The 17,252-nt window shown below is 48.6% G+C and overlaps 1 protein-coding gene across 1 annotated transcript in view; it reads left to right on the top strand.

Moving 5' to 3' along the window:
- The window catches only part of Usp12 (ubiquitin specific peptidase 12), a 54,329-nt gene extending 42,007 nt beyond the window's left edge, over window positions 1–12,322 (top strand). The window contains exons 5-9 of the mRNA XM_021163215.2: window positions 1,521–1,597; window positions 1,713–1,796; window positions 6,169–6,366; window positions 7,468–7,546; window positions 9,354–12,322. Of these exons, the coding sequence (XP_021018874.1) occupies window positions 1,521–1,597; window positions 1,713–1,796; window positions 6,169–6,366; window positions 7,468–7,546; window positions 9,354–9,455 (540 nt within the window). The 3' untranslated portion in view covers window positions 9,456–12,322. The remainder of the gene's footprint in view (window positions 1–1,520; window positions 1,598–1,712; window positions 1,797–6,168; window positions 6,367–7,467; window positions 7,547–9,353) is intronic.
- Window positions 12,323–17,252: the final 4,930 nt, after the last annotated feature.

Here is a 17,252-nt window from a genome sequence, read left to right as displayed (position 1 = left end):
GAATAGAACAGTACCGCATGCCCTCAAGGACGGGAGCACCCTTTGGGTGGACGCTTGGCCAAGACCAAGCTCTAGATTGGTTGCCAAGAATCAGATAGCCTTGCGCTAGGAAACAGTTGCCCTTCCTGTGTGAGTCTTCGTGGTGGGTCTCATCCAGGTCAGGGAAGAGGCGTATTCTACAGCAGTCTGTGAAGATGCTTTTGGCTAGAGAAAGGCTGCCTGTGGTGTGGGCCTTTTTCATTGCCTGAACCAGCAGTCAGTGGTGCAGGGCAATGTTTGATTGCTAGTTATTACAGCAATGTTTCCATTGGAATAGTGGATACAATCAGGGAATTGGATGTTTTTTATGTTTATTATAATGAACTTTGATCTGTTACAAGACATCAATATATGTGTACACGTATGTATTGGTACATACATACACACACTTTAGCCTTCAATAAAACAAAGTAGTTACATAACATGTTGAGAAATGTAGTAATAGGTGAGACTTATATGTAGATTTGGGGCCTCTGGGAGACTTGTAGAGTACTCTGCCAGGCCTTTGAAGTCAGGTTTGTATTGGATGGGGAAGACGGACAAGAAAGCTTTTTGAAGGAGAAAGCAGTATTAGCCATTCTGTTCGAAAGTTTGACTATTCATTAATGTAACTTGTATGGGGTAGGTACTATTTTGCTACTAATAAGTTCTGTGGCCATCATTATGCCGATTCACAGTGAATACTCATGTTGCTGCCTTTATCGAAATAAGCTAGGGAGTGTGTAAATACACATCGTTTCTTTATTTGATTACACGCAAATCTAAGAACCGACTCTGCCAGAGAGACGGTGAGTAGAGAGTAGGTAGTAGAAGATTATTAAGCTGGAAGTCTTGCCTTCAAGATGCCCAGCAGGGAGCAAAGATTGGCCAGTGATGTCCAGACAGTGTTAAAGTAAAGGCCAGAACAGACTCCATCGTGAGTTAGGTGTGCCGTGGATACAGTGAATACAGTGGAGGGTTTCAGAAGGGAGCCAGCCACCGCTGCTGTACCTCTCTGTGCTTTCCTCTGTTCTTCCAAGGCTGATTTCAGTCACACGCCTTGCCTTGCCTTTTTCCATTTTTTTCCCCTTAAATGTGGATGTTGCCAAGTTTCATTCATACAATGATGCATCAGGGACATCAGTCTATATCCATTATCACAGGCCAAGTCAGTCCCACCCAGGTCTCCAACCTCGGTGGCTCGTCCTACAAGTCCTGGCCTTGAGGATCTCGTCCAGAGCAGCTGGGCGGTGTCCAGGTGGAGCCTGTGCTTCTGAGGACCAGGGTGACACTGTGTACTCCCTGTGTCGTCACTGGGGAGCAGGGAAATTCTCGTCCTCAGCCAGGGAGATGGTCAGGTGTTGGGTGTCTTCCCATCCAGGAGATGTAAGGGGTGGACGGTTGCTCGGTGCTTTTCTGCTATTTCAGACCAAGTGGGTGTCTTTTGAGTATGGCAGCTGGAAACTGGTTTCCTGGTCATTGAAATGACTCCTGTTTTACAGATAAGCAGCAAAGATGAAGATTTTCTAGACCTTTCTGTTGACGTGGAACAAAACACATCAATTACTCACTGCTTAAGGTTTGTGTAGGATTATTTTCTTTGCAGTTTCATATTTACTTTTCGTTTAGAAGATTTTTAAGCGAATTAGTAATTCTCGGGTATCCCTAACAAGCCCAATTTGTGTTTCTCACAGAGGGTTCAGTAACACGGAAACTCTGTGCAGTGAATATAAGTACTACTGTGAAGAGTGCCGGAGCAAGCAGGAAGCACACAAGCGGTACGTGGACGCCTCCCTCCCGGGCTCGGGTCATCAGAATGTGGTGGTATGAGTGTGTGGGGGTGCTGACTCGTGTACAGGGGACCACACAGAGAGATCAGAGGACCACGTTCAGGACTCCATCCTTCTACCAGCTAGGGATTGACCTCAGATCTTCAGGTTTGGGCAGAACTATTTTGCCAAGCCTGTTTCAAAATTGTTTTAATGATTCTGTGGCCAGGGATGTTGGGTAGGCTTTTCTATCTGAAAATGATGTGCAGAATTGCACATTGAGTGCTGCTTCTTGACACACACACACACACACACACACACACACACTCAATGGATAAGAAGCAAACATTCTTATCCATTGAGCTGTCTCTCCAGTTCTACGATTAGTTTGTGAGTTTAGCCTTTTACAGCTGTGCCATCTCTCCAGCTCCAGTCCCACATTCTTACTGTTAGCCTTAGCAGTTACGGCTCCATGAGAAATGCTCGATGAATGGTGCCCAGGCCGGAACCATACACTACATCTGTGGTTCCTGTCTTCAGGTGTTGGGCTGAGATGTCTTAGAGGAGTCTTGCAGATGTGCATCTTGTTAAGTGCGTGTAATTGTAGTGTGTCCTCAGTATTTGTGTGTCCCTATGCTTGCTGATTTTCTAGGACTCAGTACTTGGTATACAGTCATGCTCACAGCTAATGTCATCACTGAAAAAGACACAGAGCAAAGGACAAAGCCAGGCAGATTTCCAAGAGGCCCTGTTCCAGTGAAGTGACACAAGACACTGAATTTCCCCTGCCTAATGACATCATGGGAAGCTCTTTGCGGGCTCCATGCCCGGGTTTGCCATTCCGGGCTTGTCATGCAGGCTTTCTCGGTTCCTTGGCTCCGAATTCCAGGCCCTCAGAGGGAAGCAGGTGCTCAGCGTTAACTGTGCTGGGCAAACAGCTTGGGCCTGGGGCATAGCTGGTGAGTGTGGTTTGAGGCGCTCCTTAGACCTCAGTTCCCAAGTGCCAGGGAGTCTGCTGGCCATGCTGGGTCTCTGCACACGACACTGCTGCTGCCACTGTCACCCAACTCTTGGTTAAGGTATTTCCTGGAATTCTCCTTGTAAGCTATGGTTTCTCCTGCTGTAATTTTTAAGTATTTAATGTAGAGATATTTAAATATTGCAAATACGTCATTCTTCATTAAACTGCCATTTTAAAAACTTGAGGCACACCCAGACAGTCCTTTACTCTTCCTGTTTTTGTGTTCCGGTTATCCACAGCCCAGCTGGTGGCTAGGGGAGGTCCCTGTGGCTCCTCTGGGCTGTTGCTCCCTCATACATTCTGAGCTCACCTTGGAACTAGCTGATCCTGTGCTGCTGTGTGGTCCTGTTGTGGGAAATGTATGCCTTGCTGTTCAGCTTCCTGAGCTTCTGAACTGAGCAAAGGATGTGTGGACATCATAACTCTGCCCTGTACCTGTCTGGCCTGGAAGCCAGGACTTGTGAATTCACTGTGGCTCCCATTGCAGCTGACAGCATGGGCTTCCCTGCCGTGCTTCCTTTTTAAGCTTTGTAATTCTCTCCTCCAGGAGTGAAGATTGGCTCCTGCTGTCTTTACTTGTAAAAGTATCTTTTATTCGCTTGATATAATTGTCATCTCCGAGGTTGCTGCCTCCGTCTACTAACCTCGGTCTCGTCCTGGAAGCTTCTGGCCTCAGTACAGTCTAATCTAGACCTAGAGTGTTTTCAGCCTCTGAGACTGACTGCTGAATAAGCTCACCCTTTCTAGTTCTCTCTGAGCTCTGGCTGGCTGGTCAACTCAGTTGTTATGACTCAAACTCCTCTCCAAGCCGACTGATTCAATCTGGCTTCTTTCAGTTTCTGACTGAATTGCTGTGTTTGGCCTCAGACTAACTTTGGCAGTCTGTTCTAGTCTGGTTCCTTCTCATTCTCTTGCTTTTTTGTCTTCACCTGTGTCTAGCTTGTTCTCTTTGCAACCTGTCTATAACTGTCCTGGTAAAACTGCCCCCCCACCCCCTTTCTTTGCCTGCTCTTAAGTAGACTCTCTTTACTCTCTGTTCTCATGAGAGTTGGGCATATCCTATTCTGTCAAATCTTTCTCTGATTCGTCACTTTGTTCCTCTAAACTAGACATCACTTTAAAACGTGGTTGCTTCCTTCTACAAACTAACTTTACTTTCATTGTTTAGGATTAAAGGTGAGTACTAAGAGCTTGTCTGTATTCCAGCCAGAGGGATTAAAGGTGTGTGCTAAGGCTGAGCTACACCACAACCAAAGACAAGTCTTTCCAATAAACAACACAGTCTTGGGGTTCACAGTGTGATCTAATAACCTGTAACATATACTCTATTTTTGGTTAGCACCCTGTAAGTAACCGGTCTCTCTCCTAGCCTGACCCTCTCCCATCCCTCCTGCAGATACCCTCAGTCCCTCCTCCCTTGCTTATACAGACTGCTCTTTTCTGGTCCTAATAGTCCAAATGGATTGCTCATAAAAGAAGGGAAAAAAAGATGAGATTGGGGCGTGGAGCGGTACAGGGGTCAAGGCCAGCATGTAAAGTGTCGGTGGAGGATTAGAGAGTCATGGGAGCTTTGCTCTGAAGAGAACTGACTGTGAGGGCAGGCGACAGTGCGTGAGATAGCAATGAAGAAGAAAACAAATATAGCATTAGGATGTTTCACAGTTAAAAGCCAAATTCTTTGATTCCCAGATTATTTTATCCCTTCATAGAGGATATCTCATTGTTAAACCTTGTGATTCTTAACTGTGGCAAACACTCTGAACTCATCTTTAATACTGTTGTGAGAGGAACCATTCTCCTTGTGGACCAAGGAAATGCCACCGTCTAGCTTGATAGAGCATTGAGTTTGTTGTGGTGACTCCCTGGAGCATGGCCAATGACTTTGGAAAGCTACCTCCCTGGGTCTCCCTGCTCAGAGTGCAGGTGGCTTCCATGAAGAGTCTTCTCGTTCCCCCTGGAGTTCCAGTTCTTTAGGGGAGAGGAGCCAGTAGGATTAATGTTGAGAGGTTTATTTTGATTGGATTTAAGGGCCACTGCTTGCGATGAACCCATATCTGACACTGTCAGTGAGGCCCAGAACCTGAAACTAGGTCAGAGGCTCCAGGGAAAGCTACTTTTATCACCCTGCTACTTGGGCAGAGCAATTAAGTCATTATAATCAGGTTTAAGCATGTGTTTATCAATCAAAGTAGGAACCAAAACAGTCAAGACATTTTTGCCAGTGAGAAATAGGTTTATTTATTCCTCTAGTGTAAATAAAACTCTGTGCCTCGGGATCTATCAAGCTCCTAGAAAGCACCTTCTGTACCCTGCTGCTTGTGGAAGTGTCTGCCCTGAAAACTGCTGTCAGGATGCTTGGGTTAGGTGTCATGGTGGGCGGGTGAGACCAAGCTCCATAGCCTTCCTGTTGGTGGACGCATTGGCTGAGCTGTGTGAGGTCCGGCTGTGTTGTGGGAGAGAGCAGACCTGTCCGATGAGAGAGTGCTTGCTGCAGCCGTGTACTTTGCTGTGAGCATTGCCCGGATGCACAGGCGAGGCTGGGATCCAGAAAGCTGTAGTGGCTCACGGAGCAGCAGACTGTCAGTAACTGGCTCTGGGGTGAGCTCTGGTGTTGCTGCAGCTGCTGCTTAGCCAGTCATTGTCACTGGCCACACTCCACTTGTCCCCCAGGTCACAGTTAGATCAAGAGTGGGTCACTTTTGGGAGGAGAGGACAAATGACCACTTCTGCAGGTGTAAGAGGACTGGCTCTGCTGGCCGCTCTCAATTGGTCATTGTCAGCTTCTGATGCTGCCACAGTGCTCTGCATCTTCAGGGACTCCTCTCCTCTATGAAGCATCTTCACCCAGCACCGCACTGCGCCTTCCTTAGCGTTCCTGGGTCAGACGAGTTGCTGATGTTGCCAGCTGTCTCTGCTGCTTTTTTGATGCATTTTCAACTAAAAAAAAAAAAAAAAAACCCAAAACCAAAACTTCTCACATCTGCTTTTTGTTTAGTATCAGTTCCATAGTATAAAATAAATACAAGTAAGTAAATCATTATCAAAAAAGCATGAAGTGAGATGTGTCCACTAAATGATGTCTAACAGAAGCATATTTATTAAGAATGTAGTGGTGGCGCACGCCTTTAATCCCAGCACTCAGGAGGCAGAAGCAGGGGAATCTTTGTGAGTTTGAGGCCAATCTGGACTACAAGTGAATTCCAGGACAGCCAGGGCTACGTAGAAGGGGGCGGGGAATTATTCCAGTATTAAAGTCAGATTTCAACAGGGTCAAGAACATAATTCTTCTGCACCAACTTGAGAATTCTTTCAAGCTCACAGTGACTGTTTTCTGAAATTCTGTCTTCCTCTTTGTTTCAGGATGAAAGTTAAGAAACTGCCCATGATCCTGGCTCTGCACCTGAAGAGGTTTAAGTATATGGACCAGCTTCACCGATACACAAAGCTTTCATACCGCGTGGTGTTTCCTTTAGAGCTCCGTCTGTTTAACACTTCAGGAGATGCAACTAACCCTGACAGAATGTATGACCTGGTCGCCGTTGTGGTTCACTGTGGAAGGTAACTGTGGCTCTGGAGAGCATGTGACTGCGTTTGTGCCTGGTGCCCTCAGAGCCCTGAAGAGGGCATCAGATTGTCTGGGACTGGAGTTACAGATAGTTGTGAGCCACCATGTGGGTGCTGGGACCTGAACCTAGATCCTCTGCAGGAGTAGCCAGTGTTCTTAACTTTGGGTCATCTCTCCAGCACCCCACATCTTTTTTTTTTTTTTTTTTTTTTAAAGACAGAATCTGTTGTGAAGCCCAGGGTGGCCTCAGTCTCCTCAGTGCTGGAATCCCAGGTCTGTGCTCCCACACTTGGCTGGACTCCAGTGTTCTTCATCTTTCTCAAGATCAGTTTGTTTTGAAATTAGCTTTTGAAATACATACTTTATCACCGCTTCGCTTAAACCTTTAATACTTTAGCTTTATGCCTTCATTTTCATTCTTGTCTGACTGAGTCTAAGGGCCCGATATTGCAGCTTATAGAACTTGGCTGTCATCTGTTGGCTTCCTTTACTTTTTTGGTTTTGGTGTTGAAATGATGCTGCCTGAATAGATTTTGCAGGACAGACTGTTCCCGAGTGTGTGAGTGAGTGTGTTCTCATCAGTGACTATGAGAAGCGTTTGAGTGCTGGTGGATGTGACATGCAACAGTCCAGTGCTCTGACTGTCCCGCAGTGCGTGTTCGCCATCCCCAGCCATCCAGATTCATGGACAGTCCCACTCGAACCCACAGGGCATGTGTTCTCTGTGTGGATGCGTATGCCTGTAGCCCTTCCTTGCAGGGTGTGTGATTTGGGGGCTAAACCCAGAGCCTTACACATGCCAAGTAAGTGCTGTGGCACCTAGCTGCATGCCAGATCTCTCAGCGCATAGCATTCCTCTAGGGCAGGAAAGTTGACTCCCAGCACCCATCTCAGGAGGCGGAAACCTGCCCCAACACCAGCCCCAAGGGCTCAGAAGCCCTCCTTGGGCCTATGGAGGGCACCTGCAGTGTGTGTTGTGTGTGTGTGTGTGTGTATCACACACACACACTTAAAATTTTTTTTAATTTTGAAATTTAGGACAAGAAGGTAATATAATGCTTTTTAATTAACTTTTCTTTTTTCTCTTGTTTTAGTGGTCCCAACCGAGGCCATTATATTGCAATAGTGAAGAGTCATGATTTCTGGCTGTTGTTTGATGACGACATTGTAGAAGTAAGTAGCTTCTTCATGGCCTTGGAGCTGGGCGTGTCTCTTTACTGTTTCCCTTCACAGCTTCTCATTCCCGTAGGACTGCTGGTATTAATTACAGAATTGGTCAGGGCATTATTTTGTAGTCAGAGTTCAAGTACAGATGTCTAAACCAATATAGTGAGGCTTTGTTGCTCTGATAGAGCACTATGACCAAGGCACCTTATAAAATAGAGCATTTAGTTGAACTTATGGTTTCAGATGCTTAGAGTCCATAATAGAGGCAGGAAGAGCTCACACCTTGATCTGCATGCAGGAGGCTGAGAAACCATCCTGGGAGAGGCGAGAGTGGGAATACACCCACAAAGCCCACTGACAGTGACACACCTCCTAGTTCTTTTCCAGCTGCCCCAGCTGGAGACCAAGCATCCAAACATCTGAGTCCATAGGGGCCCTTCTCAGTCAGTCAGGCCTCCACAGCAGTGTGGGCCTCCTTCTCAGTCAGTCAGGCCTCCACAGCAGTGTGGGCCTCCTTCTCAGTCAGTCAGGCCTCCACAGCAGTGTGGGCCTCCTTTGCAGAGGGGAGCGTGCTCAGATGGATGTTCAGGGAGTCCTCACCCCGGCAGGCAGGCAGGCAGGCAGGCAGGCAGGCGGGCAGGCGGGCGGCCGGGCGGGCAGGCAGGCAGGCAGGCAGGCAGGCGGGCAGGCAGGCGGGCAGGCAGGCAGGCAGGCAGGCAGGCGGGCAGGCAGGCAGGCGGGCAGGCAGGCAGGCAGGCAGGCGGGCAGGCAGGCGGGCAGGCGGGCGGGCGGGCAGGCAGGCGGGCAGGCAGGCAGGCGGGCAGGCGGGCAGGCAGGCGGGCAGGCGGGCAGGCGGGCGGGCGGGCAGGCAGGCGGGCGGGCAGGCAGGCAGGCGGGCAGGCAGGCGGGCAGGCAGGCGGGCAGGCAGGCAGGCGGGCGGGCGGGCAGGCAGGCGGGCGGGCAGGCGGGCGGGCAGGCAGGCGGGCGGGCAGGCAGGCAGGCAGGCGGGCGGGCAGGCGGGCGGGCAGGCAGGCGGGCGGGCAGGCGGGCAGGCGGGCAGGCGGGCAGGCAGGCGGGCAGGCGGGCAGGCGGGCAGGCAGGCGGGCAGGCAGGCGGGCGGGCAGGCGGGCAGGCGGGCAGGCAGGCGGGCAGGCGGGCAGGCGGGCAGGCAGGCGGGCAGGCAGGCGGGCGGGCGGGCGGGCGGGCGGGCGGGCAGGCAGGCGGGCGGGCGCCTTTGTTGCTGTTTGTTGTGTTGCGGTGGTGATTAGTGTTCCCTGTGCTCTGTGAGCACATTTGCACAGTGCCTCTGAGCCTGGCTCTCATCCTTCCATTGCTGTAAGCTTCATCCCCACAGTGCCCACTGCACGCACGCCAGTGCCTCCTGCTCACTGTGCACTTGGCTGCGGGTGGCTTGGGTGGATAGAGCAGTTGAGACACTGGCGCATCATCAGTGTGGACCGTTCTGATCAGTCCTTGTGTTGGTCCTTTACTGACAGCGTCTCTCACCTTCCTTGGCGCTAGGCCAGTCTGTTGGGTTGACCATTTTTACACATCCAAAATAGTTGACAGCTAATGGGTTTCATGTGGTTGGGCTGACACTTGCAAGGAGAGGCGCTGGCTCAAGGGTAGCTGTTGTGTTCAGCTTTGGACCTGTTGCTCAAGGTGTTTCCTACAGGGCTTCTCCTCAGCCGTGGAGAACACTGAACACGGTGTGCTCCGTTCTGAGTGACATGGGATAGACACTGCTGTTCATTGGAGTTTAAAACATGCTTGTCAGAGCTGGAAGTGCTGACGTTTCTGTTCTGTCTTACAGAAAATCGATGCGCAAGCTATTGAAGAATTCTACGGATTAACATCTGATATCTCCAAGAACTCGGAGTCTGGGTACATCCTTTTCTATCAGTCTCGGGACTGAGAGGAGCCACAGTGGGGAGAAGCTTCTACAGGCTTCTCTGGTTGTTTCAGAAAGGATCGAGCGATGTTCAAGAAGAGAGAGCACGACAGACAGACAGACAGACAGCCGCAGGACGCTCAGGGCAGGAGCTCACTTTGCGTACGATAAAGCAGAGACTGGATTAGCATGCCCTTCCGGTGACAGGAGTGGAATTTTTTGCTCAGGAATCATGCTGTCTGTGCAGTTCACACAAGGAAGTAAAATCAGAGATACCAGCTCCCGTGTGAAGCAGCTGCCAGCTGCCAACACATTTTCTGTAGTAATTGCACCAATGATGATTTCAGTTCCTCGGGAGGGCAGTGAAGAATTAGATGTGCTAGGCTGATTGAGCACACTGCACTGTGCACCAGCGTGCGGGATGCGTACACTGTGCATGGGAGCAGTGGCGGTCTTGTCAAGCATCCCGGAAAGTACCTTTGGGCCCAACCCTTGCAGTTGCCTTCCTGACGCACAGAGCACAGACACAGAGCCCAGTGTCAGGAGGTCAAAGATACCCTGCTTCTCTGGAGAAGCGTGTGATCATATACAGTGTATGTACATGGAGGGAACAGCTGGTCAAAACTGGCTTCTTGATTCCCCAAGGGGAAAGACTGGCTTTGTAATGATCTTTTTTCCCTTATTTATTTTACTTAAACTGGTTGAGTCTAAGCATTGTGTGAAGTGCCAGTGACTCTACCAGCAAGTCTTAGCATATGTTATTAGTTTGTCAGCTGAAGTAGTCCTGTTGTTCGTTTCTGTTTTCAAGGTGACCTAAACATTCTAGCTGAAATCACTAAGATAATCATGAGATGATTGCAAGATTGCAGTGAGCGGGGTCAGTGCTGTCAGGAGGGACTCTCTGGCTGAGCATTTCCTCTTTGGTTATAGTTTGTCACTTTTTTAAAGCTTTAATTTCAGTAAAGTAGGAATTCCCTGTTGCTAGAATGGTAAAGGAAGCTGCAGCGTGAAGCCGGCACTCTTGCCAGCCAGAACTCCAGGACCATGCACAGCTGCAGCGGCGCGGCGCGTTCTTCCGGTCTCTTTTTAGCCTTGGGAAGGACTAGTAGAGCAGCCAGAACCCTAGCAGCAGGGCAGCTCACGCCCTTTGGAAGATTACATTTTGGTGAAGTAGTAATCTCGAAAAGAAGCCCCTCCCCCTCCTGACCTGCTCGTCCTATTGGAACAGTGTTCAGACGCTTACAACTAGACCTGTTGGGAGTTTAAGAAACAGTACGGGGTCTCCATGTCCCGCCAGGCATCAAGTGGTAGGACAGTGGCTGAATGTAGCTTGCAGAAAGTGGATGAGGATTCTAGTCGAAGCTGTCAGACTCTGGGTAGCCTCACACTGCCCTCCGTGAAGCATGCCGTGGTGGTGGTGGCCTGTTGATAAAGCCCCTGGTTTTCTAAAGCTATTTTACTAAAACTGTTGACTGAGAAGCAAACAGCAAAAAGAAATGTTTTTTTGTGCTGCTATGATTAACATTTATTTTCTACCTTTAGCTCAGGAAATGACTTCATCTATTCATCCCATAAGCAGATTTGTGGCGGGGTCACTTAGCTAATCGGGCTTCGTAGACAGATGTGCTGGGAGAAAAAGATGGCCTTTGACAAACTCTTTCTGATAGTTTCTGAAGCCTTACCCTGGCTGGGTTTTGTGATCTGCCAGCATTGCACAGAGAACCACAACCAAGAGCATGGGAGGTAGAGCCAGGAGCACAGGCCTGTGAGGGCCTACGCCAGATTGTGTTGGAATTAAGAAATGCCACTGCTGCAGCTTTGGGTTCAGAGACAAGGCATACAGTGGGGCTGGGTCCTCGAGGCGGCCTTGTGCAGCACTGAATACTGTGTTTGCTTGCACACACATTTTTGAAGTTAAAACACAAGCAGGAAAAACCTAGTTAAGTTCTCCATGAGGTGAGTTGTAGCATGGGAGCCAGCCTCCAGGCGAGCAGACCTGCTTGGCTCAGGTCTGCGCTGGACGGTTTGCAGGGGAAGGACTCCTGGGTGTTGGCTCTAAATTTACTTTTTATTTATAGTGCAGATGGATCTGAGGAAGACATTTTGAATTTTATCAGAGACTCAGTAAACTTAAAAAGCATACAGGGTTTGGGTTGGGGACTGGGGAAGGCAGGTATGGGGAATGAGAAAGAAAGGTGACAAAGGTGACCCGCCCAGCACACACTTCAGGGGATTGTCGTTTGTTTGCCTGCGATTATGATGAGGGCAGATGCAAGTTTCAGATAAGGCTAGCTGCTGTGTTATTATGTACATGTTTGCTTGGGCAGCTGTCCCAAATTTTGTATATTAGGACAAAAGTTTCTATGAATTAGCATAACTAAAAGTAAATATTGTAAGTGAAGCCCACTTCTGAGTCATGCAGCTTCTGTCATGGGGATTTCGCCTTTAGAAGGTTACTCAAGACAGGAGCCGGGCGGCTTAGGAAGGGGCAGGAAATGTGCTATGGTGTCAGCCATCAGCATCGGGTTTTTCTCTCCATGATGGCCGTAGGAAGACCTCACTTTCATAACATGCTCCTCCTGATACTTTGTGTAAAGATGCTTTTCATTAAAGATTCTCTCAGGAGGGATGTGGCTGGGAGCTGGGAGGCAAGGTGCTGGAGTCCTCATTCTCCAGTGAGCTTAGCTGTGTGACCTTGGGCAAGTCACCTAACCTCTCTGTGCTTCAGTCTCCCTCTTGTAAATGGGAGTAATACCTACCTCACAGGGTTGTTGTGGGGATTAATTAGAGAGGAAGTCTGTAAAGCATTTAAAAGGTTCTTGAAGAAGGCGCTATATAAATACAAAATAATATCTATTAAAGTTGGCTTATTTGTGCTTGTTGGTTTTTAACTATACTTTTTTTCCTTTTGCCCAAAATGTATTTGAAATTAGAAGCATACATTTTAGGAATATGTATTAGTCCTTCTGCAAGTTACAACGTTTGTTCTCCAGAGCCCCTAGAAAACCACACACATAGAAAACAGTGCTTTGTGGGGTCTCCTCCTCCAGCCCTGTGACAGACTTCCCAAGGTGAACAAGTTCTAACAAGGAAAGGTCTGTTTGGGCTTGTGCTTCTAGGAGCCTCAGTTCATCGGCAATTGGGGCCTGTGGCATGGTGGCAATGTAGGCTGAGAGCCTGTGGAAGTCACAGTCAACTCCCTATTGTTTGCCCTAGCAAGCCACCTCCATGGCCTCAGGGAGCGCCAGGTCCAGACTGGCTGTTATGTAATGGCATGCATGCCTTTTAAGACAGGTCCCTAGTTAATAAGAGGTAAGTTCCCAGAGGCCAGTGTCTGTCTGTCTGTCTGTCTGTCCCACTTCCTCTGCCCCTGTTCTGTCTTGAGCATTCACTCAGGTCTGAGTATCCTGAGCTGTAATTGGTGAGGTCATCGTCTCTGGACCTCCCTCTGTTTTCCCAGTGGCCCTCTATTCTGAGAGCTGACCCTCCGAGAGCCACCTAGTGGAAGTCTGCTTTGTTGGGGCTCTGAAAAGACAGTTGTCAGCGGTAAGTGAGCCCCACTGTCAGGAGGATGTGCCATACCATGAGTGACTTCTGTCTCCCACGTCTGTAGCACATTTCCCACATGTCTCACTGGGAGCAGATGAAGTCATGCCTCCCACGTTTGCTCAAAGCCCTTCTTCTTGGGCGGTACCCACCCAGAGTCCCTCCCAGCCCTCTGCCTTCACTTCTGCCTGTCTCAGCTTCTGAAGGAAGAACGTTTGGATGCTGCTCTCTGTGGCCCTAGACAGAGTATTTTACTTCTCCCAATGTCAGTCAGTCATGACGTCTTCACCTCCGAAAGAGTTCCTTCCTGTCTCTCTAGAAGCCGAGAACTCGACCAGACACACTCAGTATCCACCAGGCTCCAACTGGTTATGACTTGGGTGCCTGAGCTCATCATCGTAGCTGTTTTTTCATTGCAGTGAGGTAAAACGAAGGCCATTCTGACCCTTCCCGAGAGTCCAGTTAACGAGCTGTCCATCTGGACGTGACTGTCCCCAAGGTATAGTCTGCGGGGCCTGATCGGCTTCATTTTCTCTGCTAGTTACAGGGTTACAAGGCAGGAAAAGAAATCTCTGGCATGACAGGTGGTAGTGGAGACATCTCAAACACAGAAGACAGCAGCAGATGAGGAAAGGCAGTTGGAGGGTAGGGGCGGGGGTGGAAACAGGCAGCAGTCACAGACCCTCTGCAAGAGGGGTGGGGGTGGGGGGGTCAAGAAACAACGCTTTAGTCTCTTGCTGAAGACCATGGTTTGGTTTGGTTTTCAGTATCTGAGGTTTTCTTTCCTGTAATTAGGGTCAGTCAGATTGGAGATAAAGGTTTGATTGGCTCACAACTGGTTTATAACCTGTCCTGTTCTGGCATCAGACTTGTTGAGCCAGTCCATGGGGGGGGGGGGGGGAGTTGCTGCTGGTGGGAGTTAAGAGCCCACAAAGCTTTTGTTTAAGCTGCCAGTTTCAGATCTGGATGGTAAGGAATCCAGCCACCTTGGGAGTTCTCCATCTTTATCACGTAGCCATGGCCCCTCTCCCTCCCTGTCTGGCTGCCAGGGGTTGCTTGCTGAGCCTCTGGTCACCACAGGTGTGTCTGTGTGGCTGTTTTACATCCCTCAGAAGTGGAATTATGAAGGATTTGTTTTGTGTCTATTATTAAATGGTTCCCAAGGCTCAGTAGAGTGCGCCAACATTTCCTTTTTTTTTTTTTTTTAAATCAGTTTTGCTAAATATCACAGGCTGGTCTCAAGTTTGCCATCCTTCTGCCTCTGAGAGAATGTCCTTATGAAGCTTAAATAACACAGAGAAACTGTCTTACAAAACCAAAGAAGTAAAACAAGGCTTAAAGAACATTTCATTGTCCCCGCCCCATCATTTGCTGACAGATTGAGACTCATGTGCACTAGTGTGCACATTCGAACCCTTGAGCCTGTCTCTTCCTGGGTGTGTGTGTATGTGGGAAATGCTGGATCATATGGAATCCTCTGCTACCAAGTTTAAAAACAACCAACCATGGCGTTTCCCACCCCCGTGCCGGCTTCCCCTGTCAGCAGCTCACCAGTCTGCTTTCTCAGCCTCCCGGCATACACCTCTGTTGTGGTTTTTGGTTGAGTAATTGCCATCGAGATAGGCGTGCTCTATCTCCTCATGGTTTGGTTTGTGTTGCCCTGTGTCTGCTCTCAGGCCCATTGACCATAAACATGTAGCAGTGACAGGCAAGGCGCTTGTAGACTCACCGTCTGGCCTTTTTGTTTCCAATTCGGATGCTTCGAATTTCTTTTTGTTGTCCCGTTGCTCTGGCTAGAACCTCCAATACCACTCCGAATGGAAGCCGTAAAAAGGGCGGCGGGACATCTTCCTTATCCCCAAGGGAAGCTCCACCTTTCACACTGAGGATGATGTCAGCTATAGTTTTTCCCACGTGGCCTTTTATCATTTTGAGGGCAGATTGGAAACATCACATTTCCTCACATGTCTGAGCTACTGAGGTAATCAGGTGTTGTTCACCCTTATTGAATCACTGTGGCATAGGACAGGTCTGGCCCTTTAAGGAACTATCCATGCACTCTGGAAGTGAACACCACAAGGTTTCGGTATGTGGTCTTTCTACGTGGCTCCTGAATTCCATTTGGTAGAATTTGGTTGGCCAGTTTTCCATGGACATTGATTGATAATGGCAGCGGCGGCAGCAGCTTCGTGCATTCCTCACTACCTGCCCCAGTGTTCTGAATTCCCAAATAAATATAAGACCCACAGGCAGCCTTGTTTTTAATATGCCTGAATCAGCTCAATGGCTGGGCCACTCGCAAACTTCCATGTTTCTAACGCCTCCCCTCCAATACTCCTGAGTTATTCCTTACTAAAATCTATATTCCATCTTTTGCTACTCTAGATCAAATTATGGGGGGACAGGGGCTGGGGCCGCTCTTCTATTCTTATGTGATTGGTCTCCTGCAGCTCTCAGGCTTGGACCTTATTCCTTTCCTGGCATGGCAATTTTCCTTTTTCTTGGTCCCCTTGCCCTCAAATCCTAAAGTCCCGCCTCTGTCTCCCTGCCCAGACACTGGCCGCCGGGCAACTTTATTTACCAATCAGAACCAACTGGGGGCAGGGACCCTCAGCATCTTACATAAGGATTCTCTTACAATATTGGGAACCCAAATAAAAAGTTGTACTCGCTGGTTTTGTGTGTCAACTTGACACAGGCTGGAGTTATTACAGAGAAAGGAGCTTCAGGTGAGGAAATGCCTCCATGAGATCCAGCTGTAAGGCATTTTCTCAATTAGTGATCAAGGGAGGAGGGCCCCTTGTGGGTGGTGCCATCCCTGGCCTGGTAGTCTTGAGTTCTATAAGAAAGCAAGCTGAGCAAGCCAGTAAGTAACATCCCTCCATGGCCTCTGCATCAGCTCCTGCTTCCTGACCTGCTTGAGTTCCAGTCCTGACTTCCTTTGGTGATGAACAGCAGTATGGAAGTGTAAGCTGAATAAACCCTTTCCTCCCCAACTTGCTTCTTGGTCATGATGTTTGTGCAGGACTAGAAATGCTGACTAGGGGCTGGTGAGATGGCTCAGTGGGTAAGAGCACCCGACTGCTCTTCCGAAGGTCCGGAGTTCAAATCCCAGCAACCACATGGTGGCTCACAACCATCCATAGGGAGATCTGACTCCCTCTTCTGGAGTGTCTGAAGACAGCTACAGTGTACTTACATATAATAAATAAATCTTTAAAAAAAAAAAAAAGAAATGCTGACTAAGACACAAGTGTTAGACCAACTCCACAGCACACTGGTCTGTAGTTCTCGTGGTTTTCCTTTCCCTTTGTATTTGTCTCTTGTGATGCTGAGAGTCAAATCTGGGCCCTTGGACCCTCTTATCAATGAGCTGTATCCCAGCCTTCATTTCTTTTCTTTCCTTTTTTGTACTGTCTTTAATCTTTATATCAGAGTGATAGTGGCCTCGAAGAATGAATTAGGAAGTTTTCACCCATTAGACCTTTTGGGTGAATATAAGAACATCAAACACTTTTCCCCCTTGTTTTTAAATCATAACTGACACTTATATATGTCATCCTTGAGGAATTGGAAGGTGTACACAGTCTATGTCACCACCTAAGGAGTCAAAGGCAGCCTGGTTTGGTGGGAAAGGAACATGCATACAGCTTTAGAGAACAGGTGGAGATGACAGCGTGGAACCCATGGGGTGCAGGTCCAGAACGGGGACCTAAAAATCACGATTGAAAGGGCTGGGGATGGAAGGATGCTAATTAATGCTATGGCTGGGGATAGACTTGAGACGCCAATGCCATGCGGATATTTCACTTTTGCAAAGTCGTCCTCATCAAGGCTGACTGACTCCTGAGAAAAGTTGTACAATATTTTACACCATGCTCATGTTTTGTAGCTCATGGTAATTCCTGGTGTTTTCTCAGTTTCTATCTGGTTTCAAACTAGGGGGAGAAAAAAGGAAAAAGCTCACACTGGTTACTTTAAGAACTGTCTTAATATCACAGAGTAGTGGTAGTGTATGCCTTTAGTCCCAGCATATGGAGACAGAAGCAGGTGTTAAAGGTTAGCGTGATCTACAGAGTGAGTTCCAGGATGGCCAGGACTACAAAGAGAAACCCTGTATCTAAAAACTAAAAATAGCCTGGCAGTGGTGGTGCATGCCTTTAATCCCAGCACTTGGGAGGCAGAGGTAGGTGGATTTGAGTTCGAGGCCAGCCTGATCTACAGAGTGAGTTCCAGGACAGTCAGGGCTACACAGAGAAACCCTGTCTCAAAAAA

The sequence above is a fragment of the Mus caroli genome, unplaced genomic scaffold (assembly GCF_978045245.1).
Source record: "Mus caroli unplaced genomic scaffold, Mus_caroli_1 scaffold_4, whole genome shotgun sequence".
Taxonomy (NCBI): domain Eukaryota; kingdom Metazoa; phylum Chordata; class Mammalia; order Rodentia; family Muridae; genus Mus; species Mus caroli.
Note: the sequence above shows the minus strand (reverse complement) of the source record. Positions and strands in the feature narration are given on the sequence as shown.